This window comes from Myotis myotis, unplaced genomic scaffold, assembly GCF_014108235.1.
Source record: "Myotis myotis isolate mMyoMyo1 unplaced genomic scaffold, mMyoMyo1.p scaffold_m19_p_2, whole genome shotgun sequence".
NCBI lineage: Eukaryota > Metazoa > Chordata > Mammalia > Chiroptera > Vespertilionidae > Myotis > Myotis myotis.
Window position 1 is genome coordinate 53,027,156 of NW_023416324.1, and position 14,886 is coordinate 53,042,041.

A 14,886-nucleotide genomic window follows, 5' to 3' on the forward strand; every position below is an offset into this window, starting at 1 on the left:
TTCCTGCCTGGCCTCTCTTGCCTAGAAGCCAGTAGCCATTTCTCCCATTCCAGCTGTCAACACCAAAAGTATCTCCAGACATTGCTCCTGGTGGTGGTGGTGGGGGGGGGAGAGGGGGCTCCTCACTGCGAACCACTAATTTAGAAGATAAAGCAAATTGATATTTTTAAAATTCAAGTTGCCTTTCTGTTGGAACAAATAGTTTCTTGATTAGAGATTGCATTTTCCCCAAGTGGGAATTTGTTAAGATAATAAGAAAGTTCTCAAAGAAAAAAACAAAATTCTGAAGAATAAAAAAGGAATCTCACTTTTTGCATACTTAACTAAATCTTCCAGTTGATTGCAACTTTTAAATACCATTTAATACCCCTAGCTGTTTTGGCTTAGTGGATAGAGCATTGGCCTGCATACTGAAGGGTCCCAGGTTCGATTCTGGTCAAGGGCATGTGCCCAGGTTGAGGGCTCGGTCTGCAGTAGGGGGTGTGCAGGAAGCACCTGATCAATGATTCTCTCTCATCACTGATGTTTCCATCTCTCTCTCTCTCCCTCTCCCTCTCTGAAATCAATAAAAATATATCTTAAAAAAATAAATAAATACCATTTAATCCTTAATCCTCAATTCGAGGAACTAGAGAACATTTATACCCACAAATTAGAGTATCGTTAGGATGGATTTCTTTATGCTCACATTTCTTTTTAATAACCACATATTTCATAGTCTCTTTCTAAATTAACCTGGTCTCAATAAACAGTTAATAGGATGATAACTACAGATATTAACTTATCCTTCAATTCTTATATCAGACAGAACTGTTTCCTGAGGAACCGTCCCTGACCCAAGTCTCGGTTAGGTGCTCCTCCATTGTGTTCTCTTTGCACCCTGTACTTGGCTTAGAATACTGTGAATGCATCTAGATTTTATTACCTGGTTACTTCTCTACAGCTTTTTCTAGGTTAGGGGTCACAGTCTTCCATGCCTTCAGGAATGAGGCAGGTAACATAAATGAATGCACATGTTAGATAATATGTCAAAGTTAAGTAGGAATTAACTCTTAGATTCAATATTTTTGAGATGAAAGAAGTGGTAGAGACTATGCAAGTTAGATAATTTATACCCCATGTAAAGAGAGCAGTCCATATTCAGATCCAGCTAATCATTGCCATGTAGGAATGTAAGCCCAGTGTTGCCCAAAATTTCAGAGAGTCAGAAATTATATAAAGTTTCCTGATATTTAAATGTTGGCTATTAATTCAAAATTTTAGTTATAAAATACTATGCAGGGTAATATACATCTGTTCCCCTGTTTGTAATCTCTGATAGAAATTATGAATACTATTAAAGTCAGGGATTAAATCTAAATGCTTATCATCTTAAAAGTATAGTAAAAAAAAAAAAAAGAAAGCATAAAATGGATTAACAGTAAATAGAGTTAAGGAAATGGAGGCTATGAGTATTGATTTCTTTTCCAAAAAGCAAAAGATTAGTCATTACTTTTTAAAAATCTTTATTGTTTTGAAAGTATTAAGTAGGGCCTCTTTTCCCCCCCATTAACCTCTTCTGGCCCTCACCACCCCATTGGATTAGTCATTATCTTGAGGCATGGCAGGGTCACAGAAAATTTTTTACAATAGTGTTTTTCAGTCTTTTTGGTCTCACCTCTTTGGATAAATAAAATAAATAAAATTTTAAAATAAAAAAACTAGAAGGGAAAACAAATTAAAGAAATTATAGTATTCAATTTGCTTTTCAAGCAGCATGTGTTTGCATTCTGCCAAACTCCCCGAGATTCTGATTTAGCCTCTCCCTGTTAAAATCATCACTGTGTTATTGAATGCGAGGACAAGTATATTCAAAGGCCAATTGGAAGCATCCACCAGAAGAAAGTGACTAGGGGAAACTGGAAAGTAGAAAGTGAAGGTTCAGTGGCGGTGTTAAGAAGAAATAGGTCAAAAGCAAATTTAGAGGCTTTAGCCTGGAAAACGTATAAGCACTTAATCTAAGAGTATGTTGCTTCCCTTTCTTCTTCTTTTTTTCTTCAAAATTTCAAGCGAAGTCAAGTATTCCCATCACACTAAAACCTTTAATAATTGATATCTTTTGTGAAGATAAATGCAGAATTATTTCAACAAGAGGCATATGTAGGTGTGAACTTCATGAACAGTTATTTTTATACTGATTAATGGATCCTTTCATTGGAAATGTCTATGACTCATGAGGCAGGTCTAGTCCATTAAAATCTAATGCCTGGGACTAAATACATTTCATACTGAAGTTCTGCATGCTCCCTGTCCTAGAAGAGACCTTAATATTCTCTTGACTACAAAACTGCTTTTCTTATTTTTCCTCTTACAAACATGAACAGGCTGTGACAATTACTGTGCTGGGTAAATTGGGTCAATGAAGAAAATTACTTAGAAATGCACATCCTATCTAATAAAGAGGGATTATGCTAATTGACCCTCACACCATCACAAAGATGGAGGTACCCACAGCCAATAAGGAGGTGATATACTAATTGACTGCCATGCCCTTAAAGTTGGCGATGCCCACAGCCTCAAGATGGCTGGCAGGGGAGGGCAGTTGTGGGCGATCAGGCCAGCAGGGGAGGGCAGTTGTGGGGGACCAGGCCTGCAGGGGTGGGCAGTTGGGAGGGACTGGGCCAGCAGGGGAGGGCAGTTGGGGGGGGACTGGGCCGGCAGGGGAGGGCAGTTGGGGATGATAGAGCCCGCAGGGGAGCAGTTAGACATCAATCAGGCTGGCAGGGGAGTGGTTTGGGGGTGATCAGGCTGGCAGGCAGAAACAGTTAGTGGCTGATCAGGCAGGCAGGTAAGCAAGCGGTTGGGAGCCAGCAGTCCTGGATTGTGAGAGGGATGTCCGACTGCCAGTTTAGGCCCGATCCCTGTGGGGTCCCAGATTGGAGAGGGTGCAGGCTGGGCTGAGGGACACCGCCCCCCCCCCCCCCCAGTGCACAAATTTCATGCACCAGGCCTCCAGTTATTAAAATATTTCTTTGTATACCAATATTTGTACATGTGGAAACTCAATCTTCTTTCCAAACCAAGTTCAACTCTGCCATGTGACACTTCAGGAAACATCAGAATAGAATCTACTTATATAAAAACTCGGGGTGGTGTTCATCACGACCAGAACTGCCGCAGCCAAGCGGAAGGAAGTCAGTCCTGCAGGGGTTGTCTTGGCAATGGCTGCGCCCTCCCCTGAGCTGTTTCCTGTAAGGGTGGGGTTTGAGGCAGGAACCCACCCTGGAAGCGTGGAGGCAGATCTTTCTAAAGTGTGCCGCATGGCAGCATGGTCAGGGGTGAACCTGAGTGGGGGTGGCTGAAAGGCTTAGAAAAGACAGACAAGAGAATGAAAGCCGGGTCTCAGTGGGACGCTGCTTCTCTGAGAGACAGCGACCACGCCCACAGCCATGCCTTTATTTTATAGCAGATGCTACGAGGCAAAGTAAGGGCGTGACCAAGATGTTCACAGCATTATCCTGGGTTTCAGTCCTACATGCACCTGAATTCTATCAACCCTACATCACTCAGGCAGGTGGGGCCATGTGTTGGGACCATAGGTTCAAGCTTACAACTACAGCTGTTGGCTATAATTGTGCTGGGAGGGCCCTGCCCTCCAAGCTGGGACTTGCACATGGCAATAAGAGGACTGTGCCCTCTCATCAGTCCAGTTGTGGCTCCCCACAATAAAGTTTTAATTCTGTTTCTTTGTTACTAATGTTGTGGCCCCACCCCATAACCAAGAAATAATTTCAGGAGGATGAGGCCCAAGAATCAGGATTTTAAAAAGATTCCCAGGTGATTCTAATGTGCAGCCAAGGCTGAGAACCACTGCTATAGATAATATTAAAAATATATCTAAATGTGCAATTCTTTGTCCAAAAAATGAGCATGTTCAAAAATTAAATGAAGAAAATTTGGATATACTCAATGGAGATTTTCACACATATTTGAGTGATGATTCCATTGATTCCACAGATGATGCTGAAAAGGAAAATTTTCCCATCAAATTTCTTAATAGTATCACTCCTTTGGGAATGCCATGTCATAAATTAAAATTGAAAATGGGTCAATCATCATGCTATTGAGAAATCTCAATAGTAAATGGGGTCTTTGTAATGGTACCAGATTTATTATCAAAAGACTAGAGGCCCGGTGCACAAAAATTTGTGCACTCGGGGGGAACGGAGTCCCTCAGCCCGGCCTGTGCCCTCTCGCAGTCTGGGACCCCTCAGGGGATGACCACCTGCTGGCTTACGCCCGCTCCCCGGGAGATTGGGCCTAAGATGGCAATCAGACATCCCTCTGGCAGCCCGGCAGCCCTCGGGGGATGTCCACTTGCCAGTGGGGAGCAGATCTAAGCTGCAGTCGGACATCCTTAGTGCTGTTGAGGAGGCAGAGGGGCTCCCATCACCACCGTTATACTGGCAGCCATCAGCATGACTTGTGGCTGAGCAGAGCTCCTCCCATGTGAGAGCACCCTGACCACCAGAGGGCAGCTCCTGCATTGAGCATCTGCCCCCTGGTGGTCAGTGTGTGTCATAGTGACCAATCATTCCCAGTCTTTCTGCTGTTAGGGTCAGTTTGCATATTACCCTTTTACTATATAGGATAGAGGCCTGGTGCATGGGTGGGGGCTGGCTGGTTTGCCCTGAAGGTGTCCCGGATCAGGGTGCAGGTCCTGATTGGGTACCTGGCCAGCCTGGATGAGGGGATGATGGCTGTTTGCAGCTGGTCGCACCCCCTTCAGGGTGGGGGTCCCCACTGGGGTGCCTGGCCAATCTGGGTGAGGGGCTGAGGGCCGTTTTCAGGCTGGCAGGTGACTGAAGCTCCCAACCTCTCCTTTTTTTCTTTTTTCTTTTTATTCTTGGATTTATTTACCTTCTATGGCTGTCACTGGAGCTGAGAGCTGGCTTTAGCTCTGAGGCTCGGCTCCAGTTCTGAGACCTTGGCTGCTGAAAGCAGTTTTCTGGGCTTTGTTTGGCTTCTATAATTGCAACATTGTTTCTTAGACTGAAGCTCAGAGTCTGGCAACGGCATGTGGGGAACCTTGGCTTCCTCCATCACTGGAGCAAGCAAGCCTCCTGTTCGCTTCAGCTGCGTGGCTGCCGGCCGCCATCTTGGTTGGCAGTTAATTTGCATATCGCCCTGATTAGCCAATGGGAAGCGTGTCGTAAGATGGTTAATTACCATGTTTGTCTATTATTAGATAGGATTACAACCTAACATTATCAAAGCTGAAGTATTAACAGGATCTGCAGAGGGAGAGGCTGTTCTGATTCCAAGAATTAATTTGCCCCCATCTGACACTGGCCTAATTGATTCGACGACGGTTTCCTGTGATGCCAACATTTGTGATGACTATTAATAAATCACAAGGACAAACTCTAGATAAAGTAGGCATATTCCTACCTGAACCTGTTTTTGCACATGGTCAGTTATATGTTGCTTTCTCTCGAGTTTGAAGAGCATGTGATGTTACAGTTAAAGTTCTAAGTACTTTATCACAAGGGAAATTAGCAAAGCACTCTGAAAGTGTTTTCACTCTTAATGTGGTGTACAGGGAGATATTAGAATAAGTTTAATCACTTTATCAGTCATTGTTTGCATCACTGTTGCTTTTATATCATGTTTTTGTTGTTTTCATATCATATTTTGTCATTTTTATATCATGCCTCTGTTGTTGTTATATCCTTTTGTTGCTGTTTATTTATTAATTTATATATTATTTTCATATACATTTTACTAATTTCCTTTCATCTCTCACATTTCTATTATAGAGAAAGGGCAAACAGCAATATTAAAATATCTCTGCTAATTAATTCCCTTTTTTAAAAAAAATATATTTTATTGATTTTTTACAGAGAGGAAGGGAGGGGGATAGAGAGTTAGAAACATCAATGAGAGATAAACATTGATCAGCTGCCTCCTGCTCACTCCCCACTGGGGATGTGCCTGCAACAAGGTACATGCCCTCGACCAGAATCAAACCTGGGACCCACTGAGCCAAACCGATCAGGGCAATTAATTCCCTTTTAATGTGCATGAATTTTATGCACTGGACTACTAGTCCTATATATTATAGAGGTAATATGCAAATTGACCCTCACTCCATCACACTGTCAGAAGATGGCTGAGCCCACAGCGGAAGTAGGGTTCCCGTAACACAAGATGGCTGCACCCACAGTGAGGTGTTGTTCCTGTAACAAGCTGTGATGAGCGATCAGCAGGGATTTGTGGCTGCATGGCGCTAGGCTGGGGCAGGGGACCTGAGGCTGAGTCCCCCGCCTGGTGGGGCTTCACGGGGGACCTCAGGCTGTGCCCCTGCCCCGGCTGCCCGGCCGGGGGACCTGAGGGTGCATCAGGGGACCTGAGGCCATGCCCCCTGCCCAGTGACAGTCTGGGGGACCTGGGTCACACCCCCCACCCAGCGGGGCTTGACGGGGGACCTCAGGCTGCACCCTCTGCCCCTGCAGCTGGGCTGGGGGACCTGAGGGTGTCTGGGGGACCTGAGGCTACACTCCCCACATGGCGGGGCTTGACAGGGGACCTGATGCTGCACCCCACACCTGGCGGGGCTTGATGGGGATGGTGCCGGCTGGTTCTGGATCTCGCCCAATGAGGGTGGGGCCAGCCGGGTCTGGTTCTCGTGCTATTTCAAGGTGCACGTGGGTGGGCGGGGACTTGACTCTGGGTCCCATGGCGTGCCCCAGACTCTGACAGGAGGAAGATTTCATATAGATTTTACTAATTTTCTTTCATCTCTGACACTTCTATTATAAAGGGCAAATAGCAAAATTAAAATATTTCCTCTAATTAATTCCCTTTTAATGTGCATAAATTTCGTGCACCAGACCACTAGTATTACAGAAAACAATATAGCTCAACTCTGAGATATTACAGATAAAAAAAAATGAGTTATTTCATGATTAAACATATTTGGGAACAGAGTGGACTGAGACATAAGATGAACATTTTAATAGAATTAGGTCAATCTTAGGGGTAATGCATTTACTATAAATATATAAACCTATACTCATAAGGATCTTGAGTTTACAAACATTTGCACATAAATAATGCCATTTGATCCTTCTTATAGTACTATACAGCAGGTATTAGATCCCCGTTTTAAAGGTAAAAAACAAAGAGTTAGGGCTTTCACATGAAAGGCAAAATATTGGGCCCTAGCTGGGTTGGCTCAGTGGATAAAGTGTCAGCCTGCGAACTGAAGGGTTCCGGGTTTGATTCCGGCCAAGGGCACATGTCTGGGTTGTGGGCTTGATCCCCTGTGGGGGGCAAGCAGGAGGCAGCCGATCAATGATTCTCTCTCATTATTGATGTTTCTATCTCTCTCTCCTTCTCCCTTTCTCTCTGAAATCAATAAAGAAATTTTTTTTTTTTTTAAAAAAAGAAAGGCAAAATATTGGGAGTAGAAGAGTCATTGGGAATTGAGGCTAACTTGTCATATTGAGAAAAGCATAGGATTCAAAGTCAGAAGACCTAAGTTCAAATCCAAGTTCAATTTCAATTTAAATGTACATTAAAGAACAATATTTTATGCTATGCTGTGCAATGCCAGTTGAGTTCTTGTAAGACAGACTCTTAAAGGGACTTGAGAGTGCAAGAGATTTATGTGGAAAGATCAGCTAAAGCTCTGTGGAAAGTCAAAAATGAAGCATGGACTTTGAAGTCAAATAGACCTGACTTTGTATCTAGCTGCAACACTTACAAAATATTTAGGTTTCTACAAGTAACTTAAATTCTTTGATCCAAACTATCAATAGTTATAACATAGACATAATACAATTGGACCTAACATGAGGTTAGGGGCAGCAAGGCAGTTGAAAATTTGCATATGACTTTGACACACCAAAAGCTTAACTGCAGTTGGCCCATTTCTTCCACAAACTCAAGCAAGTACAGATTGAAAAAGCATTTTTGATTGGGGATCTGTCTTGTGAAGTCATGGTTGGGAATACAAAAATACTGTTTTCTGTCCACCACTGGTTGAATCTGAGGATGTGGAACTCTGTGAATCTGAAGGGCCAACTGCATTTGTTGAAAAAAAAAAAATCCACATTAAGTGGACTCCTGCAGTTCAAACCATGTTGCTCAAGAGTCAACTGTAATATTTATCTTCTGGGTAAGTTGGGGAGTTTGAAAAATGTGATGTTGATAAAGCATTTTACATCTTAATAAGTAATTTGTAAGTAACAATGATTGTTTTGTTATATTCTCTTTAGCATGGCTTGGTAAGACAAAAGTTTTATTTTTATAGTATTTAGTGAAAAATTGTTTAAATCAATCAGAGATCAACCTGAGAAATCCAACCAAGATTTGAAAGCATAATTTAGTACTTCTAATTTTTGACCTCACCATTTGACTATGCTAAAGGAATCATAACATACATTATTTTAATTCTACAAATTTTGGCTAAATAAGGAGAAAATACAAAGACAGTAGAAGAAAAGATGAATGTGTGTTTACTAGAATATGCCTGATAGATAAATATGTTATATGCTTCATGATTTACATATAATTTATTTTAATTTAGTTTAGTACAGTGCTTACCATAAGGTATACATTCATTAATAAATATTTGTTGAATTAAAGAGTATCTATCTTTCTACTGATTTATAAGAGTTCTTCATATATTAAATATACAAACCATTTGTCTGTTTTATGTGTTGTGACTATTTCTCCAATTTGTCACTTATCTTATATTGTGTTTTTTTTAATACTTTCATATGCTCAAATTTATCACATTTTCCTCTATGTAAAAACACACACAATTCTATGCTTAAAAAGACCTTCTCCACTTCCCTGCATTTAAATGCCTGCTCATCTGCAGGGAAAAATGTTTTAAGGTAATGTCTCTCCCATTTATCTCAGAGACTGTTCATGTCTTTAGCCCTCACCATTCAAAATTAAAGGTTATTATTGAGTTTAGATTTAATGCCTATGAATTTTTTCTGCAGAAGGGAGAACTAGTCAACATTTTCTAATTTCCAGTACTGGTTCAGAGTTTTCCTCTGTTTTATTCATTCAGTGATTTCAATGGATAACTAATGAAGTACAGGAAGTAAAGAAATGGTGCGGGGGTGGGTGGGGGGGTGGGGGAGGGGGCATAAAAAGAAAGGAGAAAGAAGAGCTAAATGGTGGAGTCAAATCACTAACTTGGAAGTTTCCCTGAGTCCCAGACTTCTATGTCCAATAGTAAGGAGTTTCACTGCATATTGTTTGGCAGGTATCTTTTAAGTGCTTTCTATGTATTGTCACGTCAGTTGTGGATACACAATTTATATGTATATCACATAGGTTGAAACAGTTATTGTTCCCCTTTTTTTTTATAACCAAGGATATTACTGTCAAAGGGTTCTATAACTCACCCCAGTTTGCATAGTCATTAGCAGAGCTGGAATTCTAACTAGGGAGACTTATTCTAGTATGTACAAACTTAACCCTGCATTGTAATTATCTCAAACTTGTAAAAAACAAAACATTTATTTCTACCTCAGAAACTACTACTTTTTAGTCTTCTCTAACTCAATATCATGCCATTCCCCAGCTATCTATTGCACTTGAAAAAAATCTGCACACCTAATACCATGGCCAGTGAGACCCTCCAAGAGCAGGTGTCTTAGATTTCATCTTGAACATTATCTGCCCCCCCCCCCCCCGTTTTAATCTTCTACTCAACAATGGCTTTCAAATGCACTAAGCTTATCTCCATTTTAGGATTTTTACACTACTCCCTATCTTGAATGCCCATCGCTGAAATTGTGGCTTGGATTTCTTCCTTTTGGTATTGAATATTCATCTCAAAGACCACCTCTTCAGTGAAGCTTTCCCTGACTACTCAAATTAAAGTAGCCTACTTTTATCACTTGCCTGTTTTATCTCATAGCCATTGGTATATCACATACACACAGTAAAAGTATAAGCTCCGTGAAAGCAGGGATTTAACTGTTGTACTCACTGCAGTGTTTCCCCTACTCAGAGCAATGTTTCACACACCATATAGTCTCCATAAATATTTATTGAGGGTCTAAAAAGTTTATTGAAAAGGAGAATGATGAAATCAAAACTGTGTGTGGGAAAACTTATCTGGTAGCCGTGTAGAGGAAGGACTACAATGAGAAAAGGCTTACTCAAGGAGACTAGTAAGAGGGCTATGTAAAGTGGAGGGTGATAATAGAAATAAGAAGAAATGTGATAAGTGTTATTGAGTTAATATCAGCAATAGCTAAAATTGATTGAGTTGAAGGGGCTCAGTGTCATTTAGAATAAGAAAGTGCCATAAATATAAATAAGGAATGCCAAGAGATGACAGATGACCCTGAGAAAATTATGAATGGTATTCACAAAAGCAGTTTTGAATTTCTAATTTGAGATGGCATTGGTAGGCAGGATACATGAGATTTGAATTTATTAAGGATAAAGTTATCAGATTGTGTAAGAATTACCAAAGATGAAATATAGAAAGAGAAAGGACTAAACTCCTAAATCACTAACTTTTTGGAGACAGTGACAATGAAGAGGCAAAGAAAAGGAAATCAGAAATATATATGGCTTTATGAAACCAAAATAAAGAGGGATTTCAAGAAGATGATCTGACTACAGAGATGAGGGAGATTATTGACATTTGATTTGGTAAACCAAAATTACCTCTTGAAGCTGAGGAGATGGATTCAGAACAGTGATGAGGTCCTAATGTTTCAAGTGAAAGAAACAGGAATGGTTATTTCTCTTGGTTATAGAGGGTAAGAGAAGGGAGTAGTATGAGAAAAAGCAAAGTGCAACGAGTAAGGAGTGTGGTGAACTCTGTTGGAATTTATGCAAGATTTGGGTCTACATAGCTAAGGATTACTAAAGAAATGAGATCAGAGTTGTCAGTAGTGAATATCAATAACTTTTCCCAGAAAACAAAGGAAAGGATAGAGATAAAATTAATTACCTTGACTTCAGTAAAAAAAATAATAATAAAAATTTGTTGTTGTGTTATTTGGTTTTTGTTTAATAGAGAAAACAAATGTCTCTAGACTGAGCAGTAGGAGCCGATGGAATAGTAAAAGAAGAAGAAAACTTTATTTAATTTTCTTGGTAGAGCAGATGTGCAGAGCGTAAGATTTGGAAACTACTGGCAAACCTCATTTCATTGCACTTTGCTTTATATTGCTTTGCAGATTCTGGTTTTTTACAAATTGAAGGTTTGTGACAATTCTTCATCTAACATGTCTGTGGGCACCATTTTCCCATTAGGGTTTGCTCACTTCATGTCTCCGTGTCACATTTTGGTAATTATAAAATATTTCAAAATTTTTCATTTTTATTATATTTGTTATGGTGATCTGTAATCAGTCATTGCTTTGGGGAATGAACTGTGCCTATCTGTGTAAGACAGTGAACTTAATCGCTAAAGGTTGTGTATGTTCTGACTGCTCTACCAACTGGCTGCTCACCACTTCCTCCCTCTCCTCAGGTCTCCCTATTCCCTGAGACAAAAACAATATTGAAATTAGGCCAAGTCATAACTCTCAAATGGCTTCTAAGTGAAGCAAGCGTTGCAAGTTTTTCACTTTTAATAAAAAACTGGAAATGATTAAATTTAGTGAAGGATGCATGTTGAAAGTTAAGATAGGGCAAAAGTTAGGCCTCTTGTGCCAGCCGTTAGCCAAGTTGTGATTGGAAAGGAAAAGTTCTTGAAGGAAATTAAAAGTGCTACTCCAGTGAACACACAAATGATAAGAAAGCAAAAGAGCCTCATTGTGGATATGGTGAAAGTTTTAGTGGAATTATCAGGCCCGGGCAAACAGTGTCAGTCAGCTTGACGGAGACTCAGATATGGCACTCACCTGCAGGCTCTTCAGGGGGAGGGCTCAACAAAGGAACAATGGTCTCTGCCAGCACTTCTGTCTGAGAGAAAGCTGCCCCTCCTTCTATTGCCCCAGTGCCAGACAACTCAGCTCCTTCCCACGTGCTCCTGGTGCCTCTAACTTTGGAACTCAGAGTGACTGAGTCTGATTAAGTCCCTGTGTGGGCCTTTTAAAAGGAATGCCTAGGAGTCTAACTGCCCTCCTACTCAGCCACAATTCCCTCTGTTTTTTACAGATAGAAGTTATATGTTATTCTCTTCCTGCCACTGAAACCATCAGCTGGGTGGGCTGGTATGGGGCTGGAACCCCTCGCTCCTCTGGGAGGACCTCTGCAGCCGAGATGTCCCTCCAGATTTTTTATCCACCACATGTGGTGTGGGACCAGCCCAATCAGCATCTTCATCCTCCTACCAGTCTTAATGTGGCTTCTTCTTTATATATTCAGTTGTAGGACTTCTGTTCAGCTAGATTTCAGGCTGTTCTGAATGAAGGTTTTTCAGTAGGTTAGGTGTAATTTTGAGGTAGTTGTGGAAGGATTTCAGTACTACATTTACCTATGTCACCATCTTGACTGGAACCCCCTAAACTTTGTTTTTGAATGGAAGAATTTTCTTAACCAGCAGTATTTGAAATGATATGTATATGCATAAATGCAGTGGCCAATCCTGTGCCTACTTGACATTCTTGCCACTGAGTATGTTTGAGATGTTAATGGGCCAAGTATTACAGAACTTGTGGTTTGAATTCTTACTTTGAGGGAGAGGGTTAAACATAAGAACTTTCTTTGCATGCCCTTCCATATCTGGTGTTTTGAGACTATGTGACCCTCCACATCACTCTTTTGAGTGTTCTGATTCATAAAATTAGGGTTATAAAAATAATTTTTCATAAAGTTTTTTTAGAAATATTTCATTTTTTTAGTTTAATATGTTTTTATCAACTATTTTTGAAGTTCTATCATGTACCAGATATAAAAGGTTAATTACATAATGGATTCAATTAGTGTTAATTGCTATTAATATTATTAAAAAGTTCCATGTCCCTTCAGAGATAGAAACACAATGCAAATAATAGTATAAATAACATAAATATTACTTTGTCATTTGAATAATTTATTCTCACTTACAAGCTCCAGGGATACTCCCAACATTTTCACTATTATAATGAGTCAAGTTAAGAAAGACACTATTAATTAATTATATAGAGAGCCCAAGACACATACGCAGTAGAGAAGAAGCAATTACTAAACTACCATGAAATAGCCCATGGCAGTCAGTTCAACACTGCAGTCACTAGAGAAAGGACATTTATTGGAGTGACCTACATGTAAGTTGGGATTCAGTTTGCAAGAACCTCACCATCGGTAAATCTCCTTTCTGTCTTTCATGGTCAGGTGATATAGGATTGTAACTGAATGGCCTGTCATTTATTCCTACCTTTCAACCATCTGAGAGCTGCTCCTTGATATAACAGAAATCACTTAGGTTTTCTTTGGGTACCTAAACTGTCAGCATTCAGACCTGCTATTAGTATAAAGGTAACACTAAGGATGTGTTTCTTTACAGGATAGTGCAGAATTGATCACTTCCCTGCTTCACAGTGGAGCTGACATACAGCAAGTTGGGTATGGCGGTCTCACTGCCCTGCATATTGCTACAATAGCTGGTCACCTGGAGGTAAGTCACACCTTAGTTACCTGTATAAGTAAACCTGCCTCTTTGTATTCTTGTTCACATACCGGCTTCTTTTCAAATACTGGCTTCCTGGAAGTTGTTTACTTTTTAGCAACTAAACCCACTCATTTATTTTTTTGGATCAGATTAAGCTATAAATGTTCTTTTGATAGTCAATTCAATCAACTTTATGACAGTGTAATAAAACATCAGTTAATATAAAAATGGCTTGATACACAGAGGCTTTATAGCAGTAAGAGCCTAGGTTTAGGAGTCAGACAGTTCAGTTTCCATCACTTACTGTTTACCTCACACAAGTTACTGTACATCAAGACATCTATCTATGTTTTCTTCATTTATAAAATAGGAATAGTAAACAACCTATTGTAATGATTAAATTAGATAATCCATGTAAAGCACTTTGCCGATTGTTTCATACAGAGTAAGGACTCAATGAAAGATTATTCATTGTGCACTAGATACTGATCTAGTTGTTGAAGTGACATAGCAAGAAAGACAGGCAAATACTCATTATCTTAGAGTTTAGTTGTTGGGAATGAGACAGACAATAAAGAAAGTAAAATATTGCTGAAACCAGTTTGGCTCAGTGGATAGAGCATCGGCCTGCGGACTGAAGGGTCCCAGGTTCGATTCCGGTCAAGGGCATGTACCTGGGCTGTGGGCACATCCCCAGTGGGAGATGTGCAGGAGACAGCTGATCGATGTTTCTCTCTCATCGATGTTTCTGACTCTCTATCTCTCTCCCTTCCTCTATATAAAAAATCAATAAAATATATTAAAAAAAAAGAAAGTAAAATATTATACAATGTTAGTAGTGAGTACTAGGAAATAATAAAATGATGTAAAATGAAAACAAAGTGATGAAGAAGTAGGCACCATTTTATAAGCTATAATAGAGGCCCAGTGCATGAAATTTATGCACTGGCCTGGCCGGCAATCAGGGCCGATTGGGCCTTCCAGCTGCTGGCCGGGGCCTTCCTTTGTTTCGCACTGCCCCCTGGTTGTCAGTGCACGTCATAGTGAGTTATAGAACTCCCAGTCTCCTGGTCAAACTCCTGAGGGGACACTTTGCATATTAGCCTTTTATATGTATAGATAGTGATGCTATGTATCATATATATAATTGCACATACAGAAACCCTGAGGTAGAAAAGAGCTGCACCGAAACCGGTTTGGCTCAGTGGATAGAGCGTCGGCCCGCGGACTGAAGGGTCCCAGGTTTGATTCCGGTCAAGAGCATGTACCTGGGTTGCGGGCATATCCCCAGTAGGAGATGTGCAGGAGGCAGCTGATAGATG

The 14,886-nt window shown here is 40.5% G+C and overlaps 1 protein-coding gene across 2 annotated transcripts in view; it reads left to right on the forward strand.

Moving 5' to 3' along the window:
- Positions 1-14,886, forward strand: part of LOC118676383 (serine/threonine-protein kinase TNNI3K) — a 313,120-nt gene that overhangs the window by 49,296 nt on the left and 248,938 nt on the right. For both annotated transcript variants that reach the window (XM_036350223.1, XM_036350224.1), the window contains one exon: positions 13,460-13,570. In XM_036350223.1, coding sequence (XP_036206116.1) covers positions 13,460-13,570 — 111 coding nt within the window. The remainder of the gene's footprint in view (positions 1-13,459; positions 13,571-14,886) is intronic.